This window comes from Natrix helvetica, assembly GCF_964273705.1.
Source record: "Natrix helvetica genome assembly, chromosome: 4".
Taxonomy (NCBI): domain Eukaryota; kingdom Metazoa; phylum Chordata; class Lepidosauria; order Squamata; family Natricidae; genus Natrix; species Natrix helvetica.
Window position 1 is genome coordinate 144,483,521 of NC_138550.1, and position 26,408 is coordinate 144,509,928.

Consider the following 26,408-nt stretch of genomic DNA (forward strand, 5'->3'; position numbering starts at 1 on the left):
GTATTTCTGTGGTATTTGGGGAAATTTAATATGCTGTTTTGTACTAATGTTGGTTACATCATTCTGTGTGTGTTTTGTTGTCTGCTTTAATATAAGAATTTAACACTCCAATATGTAATACATATTGAAAGCATTGTTATTGTTATTAATTGTTATTAATTGTTATTGTTACCCTAGAGGGTAGGCCATTATTTCCATGACTAGTTTAATTCTTATAAATAAGCTGGCTACGGTTGCCTTCATGACTGTGTCAGCATACAAACTGACTAAAAGAATAAGTAAATAATATTTGTGGTTCTTATCTGGGACCCATTAAATCAGTTAGACATAAGCATGACTGTCTTGAGTCCTATTGATTTTAAGCCTATGTTTCTTAAACATAGATTTACTTGAGAAGCTGGTATATAGTCACAAAGCTATAAATCAATAAAATTGTTTATTTTTCATTCCTTTAAAAATGGAATCCCTCTCACTTTTTAAATGAGTCATGCATTACATGAAGCCATAGTTTGCTTAAAAGAACCACAGCTGGCTGGGTTTGTGCAGATGACAACATTAAGAAAGTTATATGTGGGTTACCGCAATGCGTAAACTAAAAAAAAAAAGATTATGAAGAAACTAGGGACATTTATTCCTCCATTTGGCCAATGTTTAAAGCAGATTACATATTAGTCTCAGCCCAGCTGTTGACGATTATTAGCCTATTGGTAGAACATATGTCTTAGTGCAGTAAGCCAAGGGTTCAGTTCTGGTTACATTCACATAAACTTCCATTTTCCCCAAAAGTTTTTGAAATGCTTGTAGAACTAAAAAACAGGATTGAGGGTAATGAAAGTAGCGAAGTGGAACTGGAACTGGAAACAAAGCAATTTTCTCCTCCTGGGATGATGTAAAGCAGGGGGTCAAACTCACGGACAACACATTGTCATCATGTGACGTATCACAACTTTTCCCCCCTTCGCTATACTGGCGGTGTGACCAGCATGTGATGCATCCAACCATCGGGCGCGAGTTTGACACCCCTGATGTAAAAGGAAGAACTGATAGACACCCCTACCTCTAGTACAGGCTATTTCTACTGTATGTACTGATCTGCTGATTAAGCAATGAAGTGAGTCCTACTTGCTAAATCAATGCACTGACAAGAAATTTTCCACATGAGTTGTTTTATTGTTATACAAGTCACTATTACCCTGGATTAGGCTTTACAATCAATTTGAATTCCTATTTTCTTTAGTTTTTGTTAGATATCCACACAGACTGCTGTGGTTTTCACTCCAGTCCTCTGTTTAGGTGGGAACAGAGGTTCAATCTGATTGGTTGAGAGGTCTGACAGCTCCCTATAAAAGGAGAGCTGTCAGACCTAACAGTTGCTGGATTGTACATATTTGACTGTTGAATAAAGAGCTGTTGTTGTGTTAACCTGAGTCTGCCTTCTCATTGCCCTATCTAACAGTTTTGGTTTACCTGCTGGTCTGGATTATTATGCTAAGAGTTCATGTTGTTTTTAATTTGTGACATTTTAAATTATCTGTATGAAAAACAGCTATACATACTTTGATTCAAAACTTGTGGTAAAATGATCTCTAATAAAAGGATTATTTCCTCATATCTTTGTATGATTTACAACATGTTTTCAATAAATTCCATTATTGGTTCAAGTATCAGATCAGAAATATTTGAGTTTAAGATCTACTCAACTCTCAGCCAATGAGTGAGTGATCTGAAATAGGGTGATTTGAGGCCATTCTCAGAGTTGGGTTGTTAATGGAAATGAGCTAAAATTGTCCCATACATGAAATTGGCTCCTAGAGGGAAGATGGCATACAAATGTAAAGTCAATTCTTATGTTTATGTAGATTTATGCCCCTTCACCAAACTTTTTTTTCTTTCATTATTTCTCTCCTTTTCCATTGAAATCAATATTGTTTTCAGGAATGGCGGCCAAGTTGTTCACAGGAGGGAGGAGTGAAAAAAGTCAAGATGGCAGCCTCTATTGTACACTACCTTGAGGAGGGGTCATTCCCCCCTCCCAATCTATTCACAATTTAGGCTGCTTCTGAAAGCAAAGCTAGGGAACAAATAAGTTTGGTTAAAAAACCAACTGCTTTTTTTTCTTCTAGACTGAGAAAGGAAAGAATTTGCGGGCAGAGCATTAGTTGTAGCCAATGGTCACATATGGTACATTCACAGACAGTTAAGAATCTTAAAAAAACCTAGCAATAATTGAAACCTGCAATTATAGTGCAATAGATCGGGGAAAAGAAAAACCTTTCTAAAGTCTGTTCTGTACTTAATAATGCTATATGGGAAAGTACGCTTCATGATCATGTTTTAAACATAATAATGCATTGTACACATGGCATTTTTTTGGAAGCTACTATCACAATTTTGTAATTATCTTGCAGTTTGCAGCAGTCATTAATATGCACCTAATACTGCAAAAATATTATCAATTCAGACATTTAGCATATTACCCACAGAGCAATGTATGATAAATTTCCCTTTTAAAAGTAAAGTATCTAACCTGGCCTGCACAGATATAACGGAACAGTGTAAAATCTATCGCTGTTGCCATATACTAGAATTTGATATTCCAGTTCAACCTGAGACAGCATATTACCTAGCTCTCTCATAATATTCTTTTGATGTTCTATAACCTAGTATTGTAACAAATGTAACACCTCTATTTTTTATCCTTTGTGTTAAACAAGTTCATATCTCCATTACTGTGAATTATTCTTGGCATTGTTATTTCTAACCCAACCTTCTCATTTCAACATTTGTTTTCCTTGGATGCATATTTGTATATTTGGCACAGACTATTAAAAGCTGGGAAGTCTTATTCTGAATTACTTCATTGTATCCTTCCTTTAAATAGCTGTGGATTGTATGTATGGACTAATTCCATTTATTTATTATACGTGCTTAATATATTAAGCAAAGAAAACATTATTTCCTTGCTGATTAATATACTACTACACAGTAATGGGTTGCCAATTTTTTAAAAACCGATTCGTGTGTGCTTGCATGTGCGTGAGCAACACTTCTGGGCATGCGGGTGGGTGGAGCCTCCTGCCACCGCTACTACCGGTTCACCTGATCCGAAACCGGGAGCAACCCGCCTCTACTACTACCTCAACTTTCCTCAAACAAAAAACATCATTTAGCCTATGTTCTGGAACATGGGATATAACTCTGATTGATTCAGCAAAGACTTGCAACCACTTCTTTAAAAGAATTTTGTTTATTAAATACATACAAGTGAATGTCAATATCTATCATGTGATGACAGCCATGGCATATGTAACTTGGAATTTAAAGGAGGATAAATAATAGAAATGTTTCACACAATAGTTTTATCAACTTCTAACCTATAACCCATTATTATTAGAAAACAACATTTCAAAGGCTCATGTTTTAAAGCTCTATAATTTATTGTCTTTTTAGGACAAGGTAGTATTTTGAAGATGCTACTGCAAATAAAAGTGCTGTTTGTAGAAAATAATCCCAATGTGATCCAATTTATACACACACACACACACACACACACACAGAGAGAGAGAGAGAGAGAGAGAGAGAGAGAGAGAGATCCCAAGTTGACTATTTTCTAAACAATATTTGTATCAGGTTCAGAACTATAACATTTCTGACATGAACCTGTATTCAAATATGTAATCTTAATTTAACATTAATGTCTGAATGCATGTGAAAGCATAAATCAATTTCAATATTGGAACATATTTAACATATTAGTAACTCAAGGCTACAACTAGGAAATGTAGATACTGGTACTAAATTTATTGTGCACAGTAATACTAAAATCCATGAAACAAAATTTTATTTTGTTAACCTGGGATCATTGAAGACTTGAAATACTTGAGTTTTAACAACTAAAATTCTATATATACATATACATATGTGTTGTGTGTGTGTGTGTGTGTAAAATTTTAGTTGTTAACACTCAAGCATTACAAGTCTTCAATGTAATATGTATACATATGTAATAAACTGTATTTTTCATCTGAATGGCTAGAGCAGAAAAAATGAAATCAATGTAGTCCTCATTTGTGGAAATGCTCAAATGTCTCTTGAGAGACAAGAAGCAATCTTGTAAACGTTTCATAATTGACAAGAAAAATATTTGGAATTATAGTTAATATCTTTCTGTCTTAAGATGACCCACAAAACTAGTTTCTACAGACATGAGTCCAATGATGAAGTATCCTTCTTGGCCCAAAAATATTAGCAAAAACTGTAACTTCGCACTCTACAACTAGTATGTGAGAATTAAATCATTATTAGGGATAATGGAAGCAAAGTAAAGGAGAAAAGAGGATATCTGTAGATATCTCCATCACTCTTATAACATTCTCACTTGGAAAATACTACTTCAAGAAAATAAACAGTGACCACTTATTCAGTCTGAGAGGTTCCATTAGGCCAGTGGTTCCTCTTGTAGTATTTTCTTCTAGTAGTGTCTACCTCAAAATAGAGGAATATTTTCCTAATGGAAGTGGAGATGAAGATAGATATCAATGACAATGACCACAGAGATCAAGAGGAGTAGACTTTGATATTTTTGTTATCTTCTGTAGTTATAACTTGAGGACAGAAAGAGTGATTAATCTGTTTTGCTAGACAACAGATTGGGAAGCAGGGAAGAAAAAAGTAAAAAGGAGAATCTGCATGGATTTAAGCCTAATGTTAATTGTAATGAAAAATAGAAACACCTCAAGATTATAGCTATTGTGTTGAAAGAAGGCTATGTTGCCTATACATATTTTCCAAAGGGAAATTCCTTAGGGTGCTGCTAATAAAACACCAAGAGGCTGAGACTGAACTGTCACACCCTATGAGCACCTGAATAAATAAAGTATAACACGAAGAATTGGCTTTGGTTTTTTGTTTTGTTTTGTTTTTTCAAAATGGTTGACCATTTAAAATAAATACATGGGGTTTCATTTGAGTCAGCCAAAGTACTTGCTAACATTAGAACATAGGCAACCACAATAAAGAAAAGATTTGGGAGGTTGCCATCTGTAGGATCACTTTCTTCAGAGTAGATTCTTCTTAGATTCTCTGTCCAAATTGGAGGGATCTTCCAGATCCCTCAGATATGGGGAAGAAGGTAAGGACCAAGAAGCAAGGACTTTGTGGTGGCAGCGTCCCCTTTCCATGCAAAATCCAGGAGGTCCCTTCACTGTCTTTGCTCTGAGTTGAGAAATGTTTCTTCCTCTGAGATATATCCCCAAAGCACCTGAGGATCTCTGGTTTAATGTCTGGTTTTTCTTTAGTTCTGCCCTCCCTCCCTCCGACCCCCCCCCCAAAAAAAGAATCCTAGATCTCATATCACTTGGTATTTCATGGTTGCCAGTAATCTTGGTTTCCTCTTGAAGAAAAGTCTGGATATTATTTTCCTGAAGAAGACGAAGTAAATAAACAAGAGAAGGCTTAGCATCGCTGGATCGTAGCCTAAGAGCAGGGGAGAAAACGTCCCTTCGACGACAACCGACAGGGTCAGCAGAAATCGAGAAGCCTCAATAATAATAATAAAAAAAACAGGACTCAATCGGGCTTTAAATTCTTTAACGGCGAGTCTCCGCCGGGACATAAAAGAGAGGCATGCTCAGCAGGCCGCGCGGTTCTGGAGTTGCCTCTCCTCCCGTTTTCCAGCTCCCTGAGGTAGCGGCGCTACCCTTCCGCAGAGCCTCCCGGCGCGGCGGGGCTTGACCTCCAGCCGTCTCTCCTCCCCTTCGCTCAGATAGACAAGGGCTCAGCGCCTCTCTTCGGATGGGACGGGGAAAGAATTGCGTCCCCGGCTCTGCAGGCGCCGTCAACCGGGCCGCGTATCGCCTCACCGTCGCCTCAGCTCGGGAGCCCGGACCCACCTGGCGCGGCAGGTAAGAGAGGCGCACGCGCGAAGAGCGGGGAAGAGATGTTTTGGCGCCAACTCCTATTCTTGGCGCTGGGACTTGGCTTTCCCGCAAATGTGATTCCCTCTGGCCTGAAGGGGCACTTCTGGGGGTTGGAGAAGGGGTCCGTTGTCAGTGACAGAACAAAATCCGTCTAGTTAGCCCAGCGTAGGAGAGGCGGCAAATCAGACCCCGAAATGAACCCTAAACTGAAGGGAGAAAGGTTTTATGGGGTCGGTGGCCAGTCCAGTTCCTCCCCCCCCCCACTTCCGCAATACCTTAAATCAAACCTGCTTAGAGAAGGGACAAAGGGAGGAAATGCCAAGAGGGGAAAATCAAGAGGAAAAGAATGGCAAGGAATATTATTACTGAAGCGAAACAGAAGTGTAACCCGTTGTATGAAACTTTAATATAAGTGATTCAAAGCGAAGGGATAAATGAGAGTGGGTGGTATTTTTTTTTGCGGGGTGGGGGGCTCTTCCTTTGCTGCCAAAGCTAAAACTAGCTTTGAATTGTCTTCCCTCATCCTCCAACAGGTAGTCCTGCCAGACTGTCCTAAATGGATCTTGGCACTGTTCAAATATTTCCACTTACAGCACTCATTCCCACAGCCTTGTATCACTTATCTCATGTAAGAAGAATCATTTATTTCATTTAAAAATCTTCATAGCAGGAATAAGGACGTGATTCTCCAACAAAGTTTTGAACCTCTCATATGGAAACAGTGGCATTTGTTGCTGCCTTATCTAATATTGAAACCTGATTAATACCTAGTACCCAGTGCTTTTTTTCAATGCTGACAATCAGCCTCCCAACCTATGTTTTTCAGTATATTTTCTGATATATATTAGGAGCTGTCTCCAGAATCAAGAGTGGATCTCTTAATGAGATCAAATGAGTAGATACATGAATGGATGTGAAAGGATCAGAGTCCCCAAATATCTGTTAAAAGTATTTTTCTAATTCATTCTAAAGTTTCTGCTAATATTATTAGGATGGTATATATGTTAAAAGACAATGAGAAGCAAGGTTTATTTTGTTCTTCTGGCATCAGTGGTTTGGTGAAAAAGTTCATAATTTCTTTATCTTGTTACAGAGTTCTGCCCTGATTATACCTATTGCTTCATTTTTTCCTATTCTTGAAAATGAAAAGAATGATTTTATATTTCCTTTTGCTGGTTGGACTTTTTCCTGTTTCAGCCAGGGAACGACAGCTTCCAAGAATACCTTTAAGTCAAAGAAATGATGCTACTTTTCTTGGTAAGTTGCTGTGAGTTTGTAAAGCAAAGAAATGTGTATAATTTAATTTTCCTAATCTTTGCAGATAAGAGGCATAGGGACTTGCGTGTATGTGGAATAATTGATTTCAATAGAAAAAGGAATAGCAAATGAAAGGGAAGTTAAATATTTTACTGGACTGGTGACTTATTTTGAAATAAATCAGTAAAACGGCAAATAATAAAGTTAGAGTTAGGATTTTGAGGAAACAAATTAAGGAAAAACTATATTGCATATAAATTCCTATAATATTTAAAATAAAAACCACTTCTGAAGAAGTCATTGAGTTTACAAAAATGTGTACATGACCATTTTCTTTACTATTGTTTTTCTTTTCTATATTTAAAACAGTTTTTTTCTCTTAGTTTTACAATAAAATTTAGAGCAGGAAAATAGGCAGAAAAATAGTTAATTTCCTCCATTCCTTCCACTGCCTTTTCAACCAAAATTTCTTTCCGGAAGTAGCTTTTATAATATAAAAAGTCATATTGGGATAATGTTTTGTTCATCTGTATGTAATTTATACATTTGGACTTCTAATGCAGCATGCATATTGGAAAATACTAGTCTCAGTAAGATTAATTGTCTATTTGTATTATGTTTGAAATATATAACAGTATCTTGGAATAAACTAGGATAACAAACCTCTGTTGGAAGCTTAACTGTATGACATAATGCATAATTTTTCTTTCCATTGCTTATGTATAATAAACGCTTGATTCCCAGTAGAAGTTTGGCCTCCAAATTACAACATAAACACTATTTTTTTCTCCTTCACCCTATTTTTCCTTTTGAAATCTAGATTTAATGCACCCTATTTAGTGAAACTCCATTGAAATGGATCAAAAATCTATCAGGTGTCCCTGTGAAATAATAGATCTCTTGCATTTAAAATAATGAAGCAGATATTATTAATTTTACATTAATGTTATGTCATTTGTGATAATTCACATCATTTATATAATGAATCAAAGCAATGGAAATTTAATTTTGTTAGAGTGGAAATATCAAGAATGTATGTTGTCATTCTGTGTATTAGTGAATTAAATTGAACTGAAAGAAAACACTTCATGTCAGATCTTCTACCATGGACAAGAAATCAGAGAAGAAATGGAGTAGTCAGACCTTATGATTTATGTTCCAATCACAAATGCAGACAAAGCAGAAATTAATAATTCTGTGGCAATTTGTAATGTAGAGGAACTGGAAATGTTGGCCTCCCATAAATGAGAGGGAACTGGTAGGTGGCAACAGTTTGTATCTTTTCTGCTGGGTTCCCCATGGACTTCCTTGGGAAACGAGGAGAGAAGATTGCAAATGGTGATCACATGATTGTAGGTGCTTGGCAAATAATTGTAAGTCTGAGCAAGTTACCAGACAACCAGATCACAATTTCATGACCACCAGGGGAGGGAGTGAACAATGCTTTGTGATGGTCAGAAGCGCTTTATATGCCATAAAGCCGCCTTTCCAACACCATTGTTAATTTGTTAAGGGAACAGCCATAAATTGACTACGTGTACTACTTTTGTCAATGCAGAACTAATTGAGGCTAGTCCTTAATATACTGGGCCATTTGGTTATATGACACCTAAGAAGCAACAGTTAGAGTAGCACAACTAAATGGTGCAGAATTAAGAAAAATATATATCCAGACTGTATATTACAAACATGACCTGGATGATTAAGAATCTCTATAGACATCAAGATTGTGTATTATATCTTCATTCGTTAGTTTACATGCAAGGTATATTATGAGAAATGCTGATCTAGGGAAAATATACATTTTAATTACACTTGATAGAAATAAAGCCTAACAACCTTTGACATGCTGATGATGCTTTTATAGTTGAAAGCAATGGATTTATTGTTGAAATTGAAATAATGAAGCTTTTCATTTTCTACATCATATTTAAAAACAATTAAGATTATGCCAATATCAACCCAATGGATACAGGAAGAGAAAAACCTAAAATAATAAAAGGCTTTATCTTGCTGGGCTCAGTGATTCACAATGATGGTGAACTTTAAGAAAGAATTTGGGTCAGACATTAAAATGTAGAAACAAAGGTATATATTGTTTCCTTTCCTTTTTTTTTGACCATGTATTATTCAAGAGAAAGCTGTCTATAGGCCAGGGAGACTATATAAGAAATAGAAGGTAACTGGCTCCTTCAGTGATGTGGCTAGGAAAATTCTTTATAGGCTTTTTTCAGTAAATTGGTGAAATATGTGATTTCTTAAAAATACGGCACATACATAAAATACATAAATGATGGTGCGATGTTGCTTTTAAGAACAAACCTGTTCTTTAAGAACAAATACTTACCACTAGTTAGATCTATTTTTAAAAATACGAACTTACAATGTTCCACTCTAGTTCTATAACCCATATTAATTCTTTTGTGGAGAAACCCTGTGTGCACTAACATTTATATTTTAATATTTTCTACCTGGAAATAAAACTTCTTACACTTTTTAGACACTTTTATTTTGAAGATGTTTTGCTTTATAAAGCTGATTATATACATTTTATCTTGTTTTATTCTCATTCCAGAAAATGCTTGCAGTAATAAACGTCTTGACCTTGTGTTCATCATTGATAGCTCTCGGAGTGTTCGCCCTTATGACTTTGAAAAAGTGAAAGAATTTATCTTAAACATCCTGCAATTTTTGGACATTAGTCCCGATAACACTAGAGTGGGATTAATCCAATATGCCAGCACCGTCAAAAATGAATTTTCACTGAAGACTTTTAAGAAGAAACAGGATGTAGAGAGAGCAGTAAAAAGGATGATGTATCTTGCCACTGGAACCATGACAGGATTAGCTATTCAATATGCCATGAACATTGCATTTTCAGAATCTGAAGGGGCTCGGCCACTCAGGGAGAATGTACCTAGAGTTATCATGATAGTGACAGATGGGAGACCACAGGATCCAGTTGCAGAAATTGCAGCAAAAACCCGAAATTCAGGAATCCTTATATTTGCTATTGGAGTGGGAAGGGTAGATATGAACACACTAAAATCAATTGGGAGTGAACCGCATGAAGAACATGTTTTTCTGGTTGCAAACTTCAGCCAAATTGAATCACTGACTTCTGTGTTCCAAACCAAAATCTGTGGTAAGGTATTAAATATATATTTAAAAGGCTGTGTTAGACATACTGATTTGGGGGCTGCTTCCTGTCCCACAAGGTAGGGCGCAAGGCGGACAAAGAGGCAGGGAGGAGATAGGCAGGTAAGGAGAGTTGGAAGCAGTCCCTTATTTTATTGAGGCTTGGGACTGGAACGGACCAGGCCTGGAATGGCTCGGATTGCGATGGTTGTTCAGCTAACAATGGCAATGGGGATTGTAAGGATTGCAGTTGCTAAGAGGTGTGGTCATATGATATCTCGCTCTACAATTGCATCACTTAGTGACCAAAATTCTGGTCCTAGTTGTGGTCGTAAATTGAAAACTACCTATAGAGAAAGGATTATAAAGTGATGAGATTACAGGAAGAAAAGTCAACATGAATGGAATGAAAATCATAAATGGGTGTTTAATTTAAAAAAAAACATTTAATGCATGGAATTGGGAAACACATAATAAATTAAGCAAATCCTGCTGTGTTCCTGAAAGTGTAGGCCATTTCTTAGTTCCCCTACTCTAAGAAATTGTAGTGCTTATCAATAGATTGATATTTATGCCTAAAATGTACAGATTTACGAAATTTAGAATATATATAAATGAGGTATAAACATCAGTTTTGATCAGTTTTGCATATTTTATCACTTTAACATGCATATTTTCTATTCTGTTGATATTTGGGGAGACATTCTTATGTGTTCATAAATTGGATTTTGAAGTCACGTTTTGTGCTAATTTATATATTGCTTTCCCCCCTCAGTCCAGCATATGTGTAGTATAACTCAACATGGTTGTGATCATTTCTGCATCAACATTCCTGGCTCTTATGTATGCAAATGTAAACATGGATATATTCTGGACTTAGATCGGAGAAGCTGTAGCAGTGAGTTTTATGTATTACGTCTTTTGTAGTTCACTATCTTATGAACAGAACATGGTGGGAAGATGCAACATTTTGACCCAAGGACTGAATTACTTGCAGATTAGAGGTGTGCAAATATACCTACTGTATTTTTCAGAGTATAAGAAGCACCTTTTTCCCTCAAAAAAGAGACTGAAAATCTGGGTGTGTCTTATACACTGAATACAGCATTTTTGGCCTCCCAAAACTCCACCCCCTTTGCAAAAATGGCCATGCACAGTCTTTAGGAGGCTTCCAGAGTGCTCCTGGGGCTTAGGGAAGGCAAAAATGAGCGAAAAACGGGCCATTTTTTGTCTGCCCCAGCCCCCAGGAGCACTCTACAAGCCTCCTAAAGGCTATGCATGCCCTTTTGACAAAAAAGGGCCCATTTTTGCGAAAAACGGGCCGTTTTTGGGAGGTTTGCAAAGTGCAAAAACTTTTTTTAAAAATTTGCCTCTTCAAAATCTTGGTGCGTCTTATACTCCAAAAAAATCTGGTAGTCACATATAATATGCACACTTTAAAATAGTTCATAACCATAATATTCGCACACATTTTCCCTCTTTCCAATATGTATGCTTCCAATTATTAGTTTCCATCTGTGATTATGATCCACATTAATGGGTTAAAATAGAAAGTATTCTACCTTGTCTCCTAATCAGTTTTATAGTCTTTATGGAGTAATACCTTATTTATCACTATCAAAAATATGATGTCTGCTTTGACAAAGTATTTAACACAGATGAACATGGAAAATTGGACATTCTGTAGCCATTGAAATGTTGCTGAACAACTACATTCTTTTACTATGGATTGGGGCTAATGGGAATTGACATTCAGCAACAATGCAAGAGTCACAGATTGCCCTACTTATACACAGATTTTGTTTTACAGATATTTTTATAGGTATAAAATATTTATTACCTTCCTTAGAAATTAGAATAGATTTATATATATTTGTTGTGTGCACTAACAGTTGAAAGTATTGACAAAATTTCACAGGGCAGAATTACATATTGCAGAAACATATTAGGCATATAATCGATATAACCATCAAGGTTCTCCTTCAGTAATGGCTATTAAAATATAGCTCAAGTCTTTTTTCTTGTTCCACATCACTGACTGCTTGGCAGCAATGCTGCAGTATGTGTTAGAGAGTTGGCTTTAAGATCAGTATTCTTTGTCCAGTGTGAATTGAAGAGCATTGTGCAAGTTTTATGTTATGTCTTGAATTAAGATTTTTTTTGTAGGCAAATGTTTAACTCAATTCTTTTCCTCTTTCTCCCCCAATTTTCATGCTCCTTTCAGCATTTATTTATCTCAAAATAATAAATATCTAAAGAAAATGTTGATTTTAGACTCTAAATGTCACATATATTTTGATATATAATTCTAAACTTCATATATCTATCACTGATGATTATATATAAAATGTAAATATATCTGAACTTAAATGTATAGTTTAAATAACTATACATGCATTTGTAAAACAGCACTACAGCTGTTTTCTTTCCTCTCGCCATTTTTGGATTCAATTAAACTATACTTATACTGAAATCTGAGACTGCAATCCAGTTATCTATGATGAAATCCAAACAAACTCAGTAGGTTTTCCTCAGTAGATTTGTATAGGATAAAGCAGTAAAAAAATGAAACTATACTGTATACAGAATGGTATGCTAAATATTGATAGTACAGTGTTGCAGTTTCTTCTAACAGTAATGTTGTGAAGCTTATCCTTGCCTAGTGAATATTATTAGAGATGGTTTTGCAGCTAATTAATTTAATTTGCAGCTGACTGACAAATGAAATAGTAAAGTCTAAGAATTTATTCAATTTTTATTCATCTTTGCTTTGAGCATTTTATAATAATTATGTTTTGCTTTAAAATGAACATTCAATATTTTAAATAATCTTGCCTCTGCCATTCAGTTTAAAAAATAATCCCAATCCCAGTTTGTGGTAACATCTGTATTTTGAAACTCTTTTCTTTCCAGTTTCTTGCCATCTGGCATTTCACTCTAAAACAGGGGCAACCTTAACTGTTTTGTTACAGTTGATTTTCTCCAATTCCTCTGCTTAATCTTCGCAGTTGCATTGTGCACCTCCTTGCATGTTTGTATTTGTATTCTGTACCTCTGTCAGTTGACCCAAGTGCAATTGTGATATGCAGTTTTGTAATGAAGTAGTTTTCAGGCTTTTTGCATTTGAAGAGCCAACCCTACATAAACTTAACTAATCAGCAATTCCCGTAGAGGCAGAAGACAAAAACAATTGCTACTGTGACACTGGCTTTGTCAGAGCAATTGAGAGTTAAATCCAAAGTACTGTCATATGAAGGGTTTTGGGATCAGTGTTCATAATAGACTATACAATGTAATTCCAGATATAAATAATAATGACATCTCCAAGTTCTTGCTATGGAGCAAAAGATTATACAAAGACTTTGGCTTTAAACCATCTGATCTGAAATATTATCTCATAATATTTGCTGCAGATGGACAGAAATTATCATTGGGTATACCAACAAACATAAAAAGGATTCTGTACAACCAGACATTCAAAAATATTATGTCCAGTGTTTCACTTTCTGAATAAAATGTTACCGCTCTAATTTAATCCGGAAGCTAAAAGATTTATATTTATATACTAATATTATATATTTCTTATTATTTCATTATACTTTCTTAAACTCTCCTAGCTAATGAAATAATTACCAGTTTCTTGCTTCATATAATAATATTTGATTGTTTTTATAAAATTTCTAGTCCAAGATCTATGTGAAACTGAAAAGCATGAATGTGAGCACATATGTATAAATACACCTGGGTCCTATGTCTGCCAATGTTATGATGGCTATGAACTTGAAGAAAATGGGAAGAATTGTTTCAGTATGTATTTGTTTTCAATTGCACTAATTCATAAAGTAGCTGATTATTTCTGTTATTTCCCCTACATAATCCTGTATCATTTGAATTATTTGCTGTATTCAAATATTTCTGGTGAGAATGTTGACTTCTTGCTTTACCATAATAAGTTCTTTGTATTATATAAAATATTTATATGAATGTCACTGAATATTTCAAAATAGCTTAAAATGGAATAGCATAGTTCAGAGAACGAAAAAGAATGAGACGAGGAGGCATGATTCCTTACGTTTGTTTAACTTCTACAATGAATATTTTATAAGAATGGCAGGATTGGAAGAGATGATACTAGGAATCAAAATAGGAAGCTAAAATAATAGACATACACCAAATCCTACCTCTTCCCTCATATTCTCTATGCACAGTTTTGTTCTTCCTTTTTTCCCCTCTGCCTTTCTCAGCATAGCTTTATCTTCCTTTTGTCTTATTTCCTTATTGTACTTCTTTTCTGCTGTTTCTGGAAAGAGAGTTGCAGGAGGAGAGAGAGAATGGATGTAGTCATGTATACTTCTGTGTGTCTGTGCTTAGTCATTCAATGAATATATTTTTGTCCCACCTTGTTCCTTTTAAGAGTGTGGTTGCTGGCAGGGATAATACACACATGCATATATGCACATATAATATGCTGTATAGACATATTTATTGAAAAGGGAAATAATTTCTGACCCTTTTTTACCCCCTAATTTGGGGTAGAGTCGGGATGATTGGTTGGAACTCAGCATTTACTGGCCGGATAGCAATAGCACTTAAATTTATATACCACTTTACCGTTCTTTCCAGGCCTCTCTAAGTGGTTTACAGAACCAGCCATTGCCCCCAACAATCTGGGTCCTCGTTTGACCGACCTTGGAAGAATGGAAGGCCGAATCAACCTTGAGTCAGTAACAATTGAACTGCTGCCAGTCAGCATAATTAGCCTGCAATACTGCATTCTAATCACTGTGCCATCACGACACACCACCCTACGTGGGATCAGGATGCCTTCCTGACATCACACGGAGTTCGCAACAGATATTTTTTCTTTTCATACTAGGAGAAAAATATCTGCCATTACCTAGGATTGAACTCTTGACATTTCAAGTGGTAGGCGAACAACTCTGCCACCACACCGCTCAATTTATTGAGGAGGGAAAAACTTCCAAGAATTATTTCAGCAGGAGTTGACAAATTTAAAATATGAAGCAAGGCACTGCATAGGACTTTTTCCTTATTATAATTAAACTCTTTCTCTATTCTTCCTGTATTGCTGTTATTAATTGCTTACTTAGAGGCAGAAATAGTGATATATTTTCTGTTAAATAAGTCTGTGTATAAAATGAAGTACACAAATTTGTTTAAAATTGCATTACAATTTACTGTTTGCATTATTTCTAAATAATTTCTGTGACAAATGTTTTCCTATTGATTGAAACTTTATTACTGCAATTAATCAATGAATCATCTCCTAAAATGTGGTGATCATAAAAGATTTGTGTTAATATTGCGTCTCATGAAGCAATTGAAAAGGAATGTTATTTAAGAGAAATTTGATTTGATTTGTAATTTCCAGTAAATAATCCACATTTCTTCTGCTTGGGTATAACACAACAAGCTTGACATAACTGATGAAAATCTTCCAAATATTGTTCAGTATCGACTGCTGCTGCTTTCGTGTCAGAAGCACCAAGGCACTTCTGGGTTGAAAGAATTAAATAACACTGTTGCCCAGGCGATGCCCGGTTGGGGGCTCATTTCATGCCCTGTTAATTGCCCACCAAAGTAGTACCGTACCTATTTATCTATTCATGATTATGCTTTTGAACTGGTAGGTGGGCAGGAGCTGGAGCAAATGACAGAGCTCACCCATTGCATAGCAGTACTCAAGTTTCAAACGCAGGCTTGCAGTGTTTTATCCAGTTGAGCCACCACACTCTGTACTCTCCTTTGTTTTGTGAAATGATGTAGAGAACTTTAATACTTAACTCCATTTTTTCTGTAGTGTCATATTCTGATTTGTTAAGAATGAGTAATTTCAGTTCCATTAATTGCAATAAGATTATTTTAAATCAAAGTTCAGACCACACAATATGTGCCTTTATAGACTTCTAGTAGTGAGCTTATCTATAGCTCCATTTTTTTCTTGTTGCATGTATCTGTTTAACAGAAGTAGCAAACATACTGGGCTGTGTGGATTTCAAACATACACTTCGTTTTATTGTAGTTACAGCATCTGATTTACAACAGTCCGTTATAAATTGGTAACGTGATAAGACAGTATTTTGGTTGAAGAATTACATTTACCTGAGTATGTTTTGGAATAGGCTGTTTCAATTCTTAACAATGACAATAATATAGGAATATGGATACATTTATAAATAAACAATGCTTTTTTATTATGCCACTGAAATTTATATAGAACTTGGCTGGTATGTCAGCAGTAGGTGAAGAACTAGGTACTATGAACATACTATGCATTCAATTTTAAGATTCTGTATCAAAGTAACTTGTCTTAAATTTGATCTTGCTTGTGTTTCAGTTGTGGACTATTGTGCTTTGAATAACCAAGGCTGTCAACATGAGTGTATCAATACTGAAGATTCTTATTATTGTCAGTGCCATAATGGATTCGTTCTAAATCCAGATAAAAAAACTTGCAAACGTAAGTTATCCACATCTCAATTCTGCTATTTAATACTTCAAAAGTTATATGTACCATCTTGCACACAAAGCAAGATTACTCAGTAGTTCCTTTGCATGCAGAAGGTTCATCCCATAACATCTCTAACAGAAATAATTTCATGTACCCTTTCCTAGGAAATACTTTTTGCAGAGTAATTTCTAATTCACAGTTGATTTAGCAATAAGAAAAATACCAGGTGTCCAAATTAGATGTACAGAGCAATACTCATCAAGAGAACAAAGTTTGATATTCCTGACACTTAGGAGGATACACCTGCGTATCAGGAGAGTGATAGTCCTGAGAGGCTATGAGGGCAGTGCCAGCAACTGGATGGACACAGACATGCCAACAAGAGACTTAAGCAACTAATAAGACCTGGGAACATCCCTAACTCAGATTGTTCATACGTAAAACTTGTGTCAGGAAAAGAGGGAAACAGCCATTTTAGTTTTGGGGATGGAAGTTGTGAGTGCATGTTCCTGAGAATGAAAATTTAACCTGAGCAAATATTAAAGAAGTTTTATACGTGTAACAGAAAGGATACTTAATTACAGGGGGAAAAATAGGAATAGAAAAAAAAAACTAGTATCGACTAGCAACATCCTATCAGAAGGAGATTCAAAGAGTGTACGTTGCCCTGAGGAAAAGACAAAAGGATTTGACTCATCTCTTAGACAGAGTGATGGTCAATGAGATGACATGCAGTAAATCCACAAGCCCATATCTACATTACTTTACATTGTGATCCATGAAATGCTGAAGAGTCAGTTTTTGAATAAGACACCCTTTTAAAATGTTAAGGCATGGTTGGAGTATGCTGCAAGGGGTGGGGGGAGTGAAACAACACATTCCTATGTTTCTAGGAATGACTGTACATTTTATATTATGTAATTTTTATATGAAGAAAATATTCTACCTGCAAATCTCCAAAGATAAAAAGTGCTCACTAAAGCCAAGGTGCTAATCTTCATTACATTCTGTATATTTGGTACTTTCCAGTACTGTTCTTCTAAGAGTTTATTCTCAATCTTCAGGACCAGACCATTGTGCTTTGAAAAATCATGGCTGTCAGCAGGAATGTGTCAATACAGATGAATCCTACTTTTGCCAATGCAAGCAAGGATTTACTCTTAATCTGGATAAAAGAACTTGCAAAAGTATGTTGCCCTAAAAGTGTATAGTAAGTTCATCTGCTTTTATTTATCAACATTGCTGTCATAACATATAATTTATAATCACTTCAATTATAACTTTAGAACATGCATATGAAACTTCCTCCTTCCTACATTTCTTTAAAGTGTTCAGTTCAAATAGTCATTCCTATCTACAGACAATGTTTATTCATTCAAGTACATGTGTATATATACTTTTTTATTTTGTCAAAAGCTGTGTCCCAGTTAGAGTACAACATGTGCATAAGAAGTCTTCATAAGAAACAATTCCCATTTCTTTTGGAGTTCTATCCAAACCTAGATTTAAACATTTATAGGGGAAAAAGAAGTGTGATAGCCAAGGTCTGGATGATTAGAACAGATTTTACACTTCTTAAATAGGAAACTGATGCAACACCATGTAAATAAAGCAGATTACCAAAAATGTCACAGACTTATATTAAATTGAAAACCCTAATAGGGTAAGGGGAAATGGGGTCTTAAGACTATCTGTGACCCTCAGCCTAATTTCATAAGCAATTAAAGCTCTCAGAAGAATTAACTATTCATTTTCTGCCTGTTTGTTTTTTAGAGGGAGAAAATTGAGTATTGAAAAGAACTCAAGTGTGATAAAAACAAGAATATGAAGAAGAAAGTCTTAGAAAGATTAAGTCTCATTTATTATTTGCTATAGACCTGTTCATTATTTAAATGTTGCTTGAGACAGATTACTCCTGAGAAAGTGCTCTCGATAGATAAAAAATGCCTGCTCTTTTCTGTACCATATAAAAGTATTCCAAATTAAAAATTGTTTAAGTATTGAATAGAGAACAGAAGTATATAATCTGTCTAATATTTTATACCAAAATATTTTCATAATCTATCTTTTTTTTTTTAGTGTCCCAGTTCTAATGACTTATGTAAACAAAAACAAGGTAACTGCTACCCTATTTTAGTACTAAATCCAATATAGGCTTATCCAAGGTAGATTAGAGTAATGGATTTCCCAAGCCAAGGAATTTGGGACAATTAAAAAGCAATTGTGGCCACTAAGGGCCAGAAGCAGGGCTGTCATCATGCCAATAGGCCTTATCACTAGCTATGAGTCTCTGCAATTAATCAAGTTCACTATACAGTGCCAGCCTGCCAACTTCAGTAAAAAACTCAATTTGAAAGCCAGGCCTCAACTTTAAATACCAGTCCCCAAAGTTTTGGAAACTCTAGTCCTCTTGATGCTCCTTCTTGCACAAACACAACTGCCTTCAAGAGCCTAGGTAATTTTTAATTTTGCTTTTGCTTTCTGGGAACATAAATGAAAGGTGCAGTTTTTAGTAGCTATATATGCTGATTATTAATCAGTGTTTTAAAAATTACATTATTTTCCAGCATTTTTACCTGACATGTTATTAGTTTTCTCTTTCCATAGGAATAAATACCTGCAGTTTAGGTAAACATGGCTGCCAGCATGAGTGTGTTACCACTGAAGAATCATATATGTGCAAATGTCAAATTGGATACATTCTAAACCATGATGGCAAAACATGCAGAAGTAAGTTAGATTATTTGAAGGAGTAAATTGGCATATCAGAAATAATTTTCATATGAACAGGAGTCCCCTAGGAATATGTTGGCTATAACAATGTTATGCCTTTAAAATTAATTTATTAAGTGACTTAATAAGTTTGCTTATTCCATAAATAACAAATTTGCTACAAAGCCCCAAAAAGAATAACACATTAATTCTAGGAATCTTATCTTTATTTTTCAAATATAGATGGTTGCCAAAATAGTGAGAATGCCTACAACTTTTTTGTTATTTATGAGCATCTACATTTAATTTTTTGGGATATCTCTGATACATAAAACTCTCTTGGTTTATGTTTGCAATCCTATATATTATTGGTAAGAAAGCTTTCTCATTTGTGACAGATTTTACTACCTGTAGAAGAGAAAATATAAAAACTATTTTGTATCTGTTTCTGTTTCTGAAGTTTTCATATCTGGATATTTTATAGCCTGAAAATTCAAATGTTTTCTCTTTTACTGCTCAACACAACAATTCAGGAATAGATCACTGTGCTGAGTTCAATCATGGGTGTGAACAACTCTGCCTAAATACCAGAGAATCCTACATTTGCCAGTGCTCTGAAGGATTCATCATTAATGAGGATCTGAAAACTTGTTCACGTAAGTTTCTTGCCCGAGATATTCTATAAAATTAAACAAAATAGTGCTTACACTGTTTCCATAATTTCTAGCAAAGCTTTATTCAAGTAGAATTTCACGTTAATTAGCAGTGATTGGATTAAATCAGTGGTTCCCAAACTTTATCAGTCCACCGCCCCCTTGGTGCTACAAACTGATCCTCAGTGCCCCCCACCCAGTGGTGGAATTCATTTTTTTTACTACCAGTTCTGTGGGTGTGGCTTGGTGGGCATGGCTGGGGGGGGTCATATGACTGGGCGGTTTGCACGATGGAAGGAAGATAGTAACAGTAAAATTCAAAACTGTAACAATTAATTGCACATTTATTCAAAATCCAATTTAAAAACCTTTTTAGTTAATGTTAATTCAACAAAATTGTTGAATATGATCCAGTGATACCAGGTTTTCAAAGTCTGATAGTCATTTATCAAGAACCTTAGTAACTAGTAACTTAGTAAACTCAGTAAAATTTAGTAACAACTTCACTGTTCTTAGTAGATGATAATTCCTGTGTAGATATTGAAAGAAGTAATCTCAGTAAGGTATTATCACAAAGCACAAAACTGCAACAGATATCATTAAGATATCACAAACTTACACAAAAAGATGTTCTTGTAAGAAACCCAAAATGGATAGTAAACACTTTTGTCTTTTATCTAAAGTTTTTCATCTTTAGATCAATGACCTTCATTATTCTTCCTCTCCCTCACAAACATACACATATACCAGTGGTGGGTTTCAAAAATTTTTAGCACCTATTCTGTACGTGTGGCCTATTTTGTGGGCATGGCTTGGCAGTCATGTGACCGGGTGGGAGTGGCCAACTTGTAGAATGTGGTGAAACTCATTTAACAATGCTCTTGCTTAGCAACCAAAATTTTGGGCTCAATTGTGATCATAAGTTCTCTTTCTTTTTCTTCTTTCTTTCTTTTATCTCTCTTTCCCTCTTTCTTTCTTTCCTTTCTTTTTCTTCCTTCCGTCCATTCTTTCTTTTTTGTGTGTCTTTTTCTTTTCTTCCTTTCTCTTCCTTCCTTCCTTTGTTCCTTCTTTCTTTCTTGTCTCAGTCTCCCCCACTTACTTTCTCTTTCCTTCTTTCTCTTTCTTTCTCTCTCTTTCTCTCTTTGTCTCTCTCTTTTTTCTCTCTCCCTCTTCTTTCCTTTTATTCTCTCTCTCTCTCTCTCACCCCAACTCTCTCTCTCACACACGCATACCTTCCAGTTGGTGAAAATTTCTGTTTTGCCAGCTGGGAAGCTGGCAAAGAAGCCTCGTTTTCTCTGCCACCTGCAGCTCTTGGAGAGTTTGGCACCTCCCGGCTCACCTCAGATCATCGAGGGGCCTCGCACACCTGCTTGCTCACATGGCCTGCGTGCTTCCAGCAGAAATGGGAAGTGCGGGAATCTTAATGAAGTAGGGCGAGGGAGGCTGGAGCGGGAGGTTAAATAAACAAATTTGGCTTCGCTTCCTTGCGCGGCAAGAGAGAAAGGTACCTGAGACGCCACTGGGAGAATGTCCCCTTCGGGTTGTCCCCTTAGCGCCCCCTGCTGCCCCCCTTGCCTCTTCGCGCCCCCCTGCTGCCCCCCTTGCCTCTTAGTGCCCCCCTAAGTCATCCCACCTCCCTCCAGAGGGCGGTACCACCACTTTGGGAACCACTGGATTAAATGGTCAAGAAAAGCACGTGTTGGCAAACTACTCAGAAAAGGAACTGAGACATAGGGAGAGAGATTTTCCACAAAATGTGATTCCATTAAGACAGGGGTGTCCAAACTTGGGAACTTTAAGACTTGTGGACTTCAATTCCCAGAATTCCCCAGCCAGCTATGCTGGCTGGGGAATTCTGGGAGTTGAAGTCCACAAGTCTTAAAGTTCCCAAGTTTGGACACCCCTGCATTAAGAAAACACATCAGTAAATTTCAGTTTCATAGAAAGAAGTAAAATAGAAGAAAATAAATAGAAATAAAAAAGGAAGGGTGTATTTCAAAACAAAGAGAAGAAGTATTACTATTCGCTTTTGAATTATTGTAAGGAAGCCTTGTCACAGGTGTCAGTAAGTGCAGCTACGTGTGGACTTTTAAGCATACGAAACTCGGTGGTGGGTTGCTATTTTTTTTACTACTGGTTTGCGTTTGTTTTCTTTTGTCTTCCCTAGGAATTTGTCTCTTTTTTGAACCAGGAAATGATAAATAAACCTTCAATAAGAGTTTAAGAGGAAATAGTTCACAGAACAATTACTTTAGCCCCAAATAAAGCAGGGCTGTTTGTGGCTACAATAAAGAAACATTATTACACCCCCCCACCCCCAACTCCCATTCCCACCCCAATTAGTTGTCTGTATTGTTCACATAACAAATAGGGACAATTAAACCAACATTTTTTAAAATAGCATATTATAGATTATATACCTATATAAATTAATTAATTATGCTTAAACTGGTCCTCAGGAGCAGATTATTGTTTGCTGAATGACCATGGCTGCGAACATTTATGTGTGAACTCCGGAACATCTTACATTTGCCAGTGCATTGAAGGATATGTGCTTCAGAGTGATGGGAAAGCCTGCAAACGTAAGCTTGCTTTTAGTTGAATGCTTCTGTATCTTTTTGCCCTTAAATATGTATTGCACAAAATAAATTAATAAACTTGTAGCATGGCTGAATTTACACCGTAAAAGTCTGAAAGTTTCAAACATACTTTCCCAGAATACCACTGAGAATACTCATCCTTGTCCCATCTCTTACTCTGTTCTTCAAAGCTGCTTGATAATTACCACTGCTGCCATCTACAAAATCTTCTGGGGGTGCCATACTTGGCACCCTGCCCTTATTCCCAGTGTGTGTATCAATATATCTCAAATTCATAAAATGGCAGTGAAAAAATAAAAATGAGAAAAAGAAAGAAATGAAGGTAAGTAACTAGAAATACCAGCTCTTCGATTTACTTACATCACAGATAAATGAAATAAAACTTTATTTAAAAAAATAAATGTCTTTTTAAAAATTCAACCACCAAGGAAAAGAAAGGTTTTTAAAGCATATGCAATGTTCCTGTTAGACCTCTAGATGGTACTGGTCCCCTAAAGACTAGTTTACTATCCCATAGACTCCATAAAAAAGAGGTGGATTATAAATGAAAGAAATTAAAAACTCTCAGGCGAAAACTGAGGATACGCATAAAAGACTACCTGAAATACACAGAATTCCTGACCTTGAATAGAGAGATATTAGTAAAGACAACAAAGATTAACTAACAATAGGAAAAATGTCTTATACAGGTTGCTGGCTGAAATGTTCATTTTTTTCTTAAAAATAAATAGGAACAAGTGTTTTTATTGCTTTTCTTTATGTGGATTTTCCTTCCTTCCTGAAAATTTGAATTAGTTGATTCTCAGGCCTTGAAAAAATGTGAAATATCAGTTTCTGCCTTTGAAACAAAGAAATTTCTTTGTTTGTTTCAAATGGACTCAAATCTCCTAAATTCAACAGAGGGAAGAGCTTGGGAAATTTGATTTTGAGTGTGACCAAGAAAACATATCTGTACTTGTAAAGGTTGATAGAATTTCTGAGCCTGTCTGGCATGGAAATGTGTTGACTGTGAATGTCAGTGTGGCCTGTCATTCATAATAAAACTGCAGTTATTGAATAACTACAGCCCCTATATAAATTAAACAGTATCTTATTGTCAGGAAATAGATTTTGACTTGGCTAAGGTTTTGTTTTGCTTTGCTTTGTTTTTTTGAGATTTGCGAAATAAGACAAGGAATAAAAATAGGGATTATGAGGTAGGAGCTGTTGGGAAGCAGAGCAATAGATGCTTATTTTAATTTTCTTTTTGTCAATTTAATACATTGCATTGTCAATTGTTTTCAGGTACAGATCTTTGTAAGCTGGCAGACCATGGATGTGAGCAACTTTGTGACAGTGATGGTGAATCATATGTCTGCAAGTGTCATGAAGGATTCATACTAAACAAGGATAGAAGAACCTGCAGAAGTAAGCAAGCATCCCTGAAGATAGTTTATCATGCTAAAAAAGGAATGATTAATCAGCATCACTGATTAGGTTTCATGCCCCTAAAGAAGTCTATTTCACAGTTGAACAACTTTTACCAAAAACATTAAAGTCCAATCAAAATCTACTTCTTTAGGATTTAAATCCATCTTTTCCTTATTTGTCTTCTAGACTAACTCTGAACAAGTCTTCTCATCTTATGCATGTCATCCCTTCAAGAACATGAAGAATGTTACTATATCTTCTTCTAGTCTTCTCTTCACCAAGCTAAACATACCCAGGGTTTCCAAGCTTTTCTTGTTGCTTTTTCTTTCCAGCCCCTTCATCATTTTGGTTGCTCACCATTGGACACTTTCATTTTGTTTATGTCTTTGTAATGCCCAGAAATTGATACAATATTGTAGGTGCATATTATAATACAATATTTTAAGTGTACTCTAATCAACACAGTATGTAGAAGAAAATACTTTTATCTCTTTTAAATGCTTACAAAATGACTGCTTAATTATTTATTTGGTATCAGACATTTTGTTCAGTATTAGCAATAAGCCAACTTGCCTGTAGTTATCCAAATCCATTTTCCCCTTTTTTGAGGAAAGCAACAAGATTTGCTTTTTTCTATGACATTACATACCTCTGTGATTGCTCAAAGATCACAGAAAAGGGCTCTAGGATAACTTCTTCTATTTCCTTTAGGACAGTTAGATATTAATCTGGTCTAGGAGATTTAATATCATTTGTGGTAGTTGAGTGCTCCCTAAATGTCGTTATTTGCTTTCACTTGTTTATTCTCTCTTTGTGTCAATAGTTCTATTTAGCTTTATTTGAATACTTTCTCCTTTGGGAGAAGAACAAAGCAAAGAGTTGAGGAGCTTTTTTATTATCTCCTTACCTGTTATACCATCTTCTACAGGTCACTGCATTGCTTCCTTTTTCTTTTTCTTTTACTATAGATATACCAAAAAATCAAAAACCACCCTTTGTTTAGCTTTGCTTTCAAGCCTAAATTCCTTTTATACTTTTGCACTTTTCTGGGAACATAGGCTACTTGCTGGTTTGCTTCCCCGGTGATCTTCCATTTCCTTTGCTTGGCTCTTTTGATTATTTAGGTCAAAAATTTCCTGTCCCTCTGAATTTCCTGTTTTCCATCCCATGTTTTTCCCATTAGCATGCTATATGATTATACACCCAATATCTTATTTTTGAGAAATTTCCAAGCCTCCCATGACTTCCTTTGATCTGACAATTTCTGTCCCCAGTACTGGGCCTCATATCTCTCTAAATTTGTAGAAATTGACTTTTTTGAAATCTAGCTTGCATATACAGCTAAAGAAGTTAAGAGAAATCTCTTTGATTGTAACCAGATCGAGATGTCTGCAAGTCCATTGACCATGGTTGTGAACATATCTGTGTTAATATTAATGATTCATATGTCTGTGAATGCTATGAAGGATATATATTATGGAATGATGGGAAAACATGCAAAAGTAAGTAATTTATATCTATCACATCATTATTTATTTTATTATTGGAAGAAGTCTCTCAAAAAAGATCCTGACCATATTCAGATATTATAAAAGCTCAATGCACACATGTGCAACTTTAAGGAGAAAAAGAACTGCACTTGATATTTAAGTAATATTCTAAGAATTCTAGTTCCAAAAATAAGTGGAGCTAGGGGAAAAGAAGCAATACTTGGACTAAGTTGGAAACTGAAAATGATTTTAATGAAATTAGAATTAAGTTACAGTAAGGTACGATAATTTCAATTAACTTAGAATTAGTTAACATAGTTATTGTTATTGTATTTAATTAGTTTGCACTACCTATTCTTTCAAAAGGAGCCCAAATAGCAATTGGTGAGATGTGGCAGTGAAAGGATTGCATCGTGAAGTATTGGAGATTTCGCTCTGCTACTGTATGAATAAGCCTTCACTAGTGGTTAGGTGTTACTTGGATTGAACCCTCTTTCAAAGCCATCTCTCTGACCTGAGTTGCTATATATGGCAGATCTAAGAAGAGAGCCTAGCTTGAAAGAGTCAGATTTTCTGACTGTCCAAAGCAGAATTATTCTGGAAATTGACCAGAGGGAGGAGCTGTACTTGCAACACCCTAAAGCCGTGATGGTGAACCTGTGGCACGTGTGCCACAGGTGGCACACAGAGCCCTCTCCGGGGGCATAGGAGCTATCGTCCCAGCTCAACTCCATCGTGTATGTGGGTGCACCACCCGC

The 26,408-nt window shown here is 35.8% G+C and overlaps 1 protein-coding gene across 3 annotated transcripts in view; it reads left to right on the plus strand.

Annotated features, from left to right (window-relative positions):
• Positions 1–5,352: 5,352 nt before the first annotated feature.
• MATN2 (matrilin 2) overlaps positions 5,353–26,408 on the plus strand; it is a 205,077-nt gene continuing 184,021 nt past the window's right edge. For 2 of the 3 annotated variants that reach the window (XR_014175310.1, XR_014175311.1), the window contains exons 1-12: positions 5,353–5,903; positions 7,012–7,175; positions 9,751–10,320; positions 11,089–11,211; positions 13,998–14,120; positions 16,672–16,794; positions 17,850–17,972; positions 19,393–19,515; positions 20,031–20,153; positions 22,610–22,732; positions 24,035–24,157; positions 25,540–25,662. Coding sequence is in view for 1 of the 3 variants with exons in the window: in XM_081952155.1 (XP_081808281.1) it covers positions 7,061–7,175; positions 9,751–10,320; positions 11,089–11,211; positions 13,998–14,120; positions 16,672–16,794; positions 17,850–17,972; positions 19,393–19,515; positions 20,031–20,153; positions 22,610–22,732; positions 24,035–24,157; positions 25,540–25,662 (1,792 nt within the window). In the remaining 2 variants the exon portion in view is untranslated. The remainder of the gene's footprint in view (positions 5,904–7,011; positions 7,176–9,750; positions 10,321–11,088; positions 11,212–13,997; positions 14,121–16,671; positions 16,795–17,849; positions 17,973–19,392; positions 19,516–20,030; positions 20,154–22,609; positions 22,733–24,034; positions 24,158–25,539; positions 25,663–26,408) is intronic. The other variant, XM_081952155.1, reaches the window with a different exon arrangement.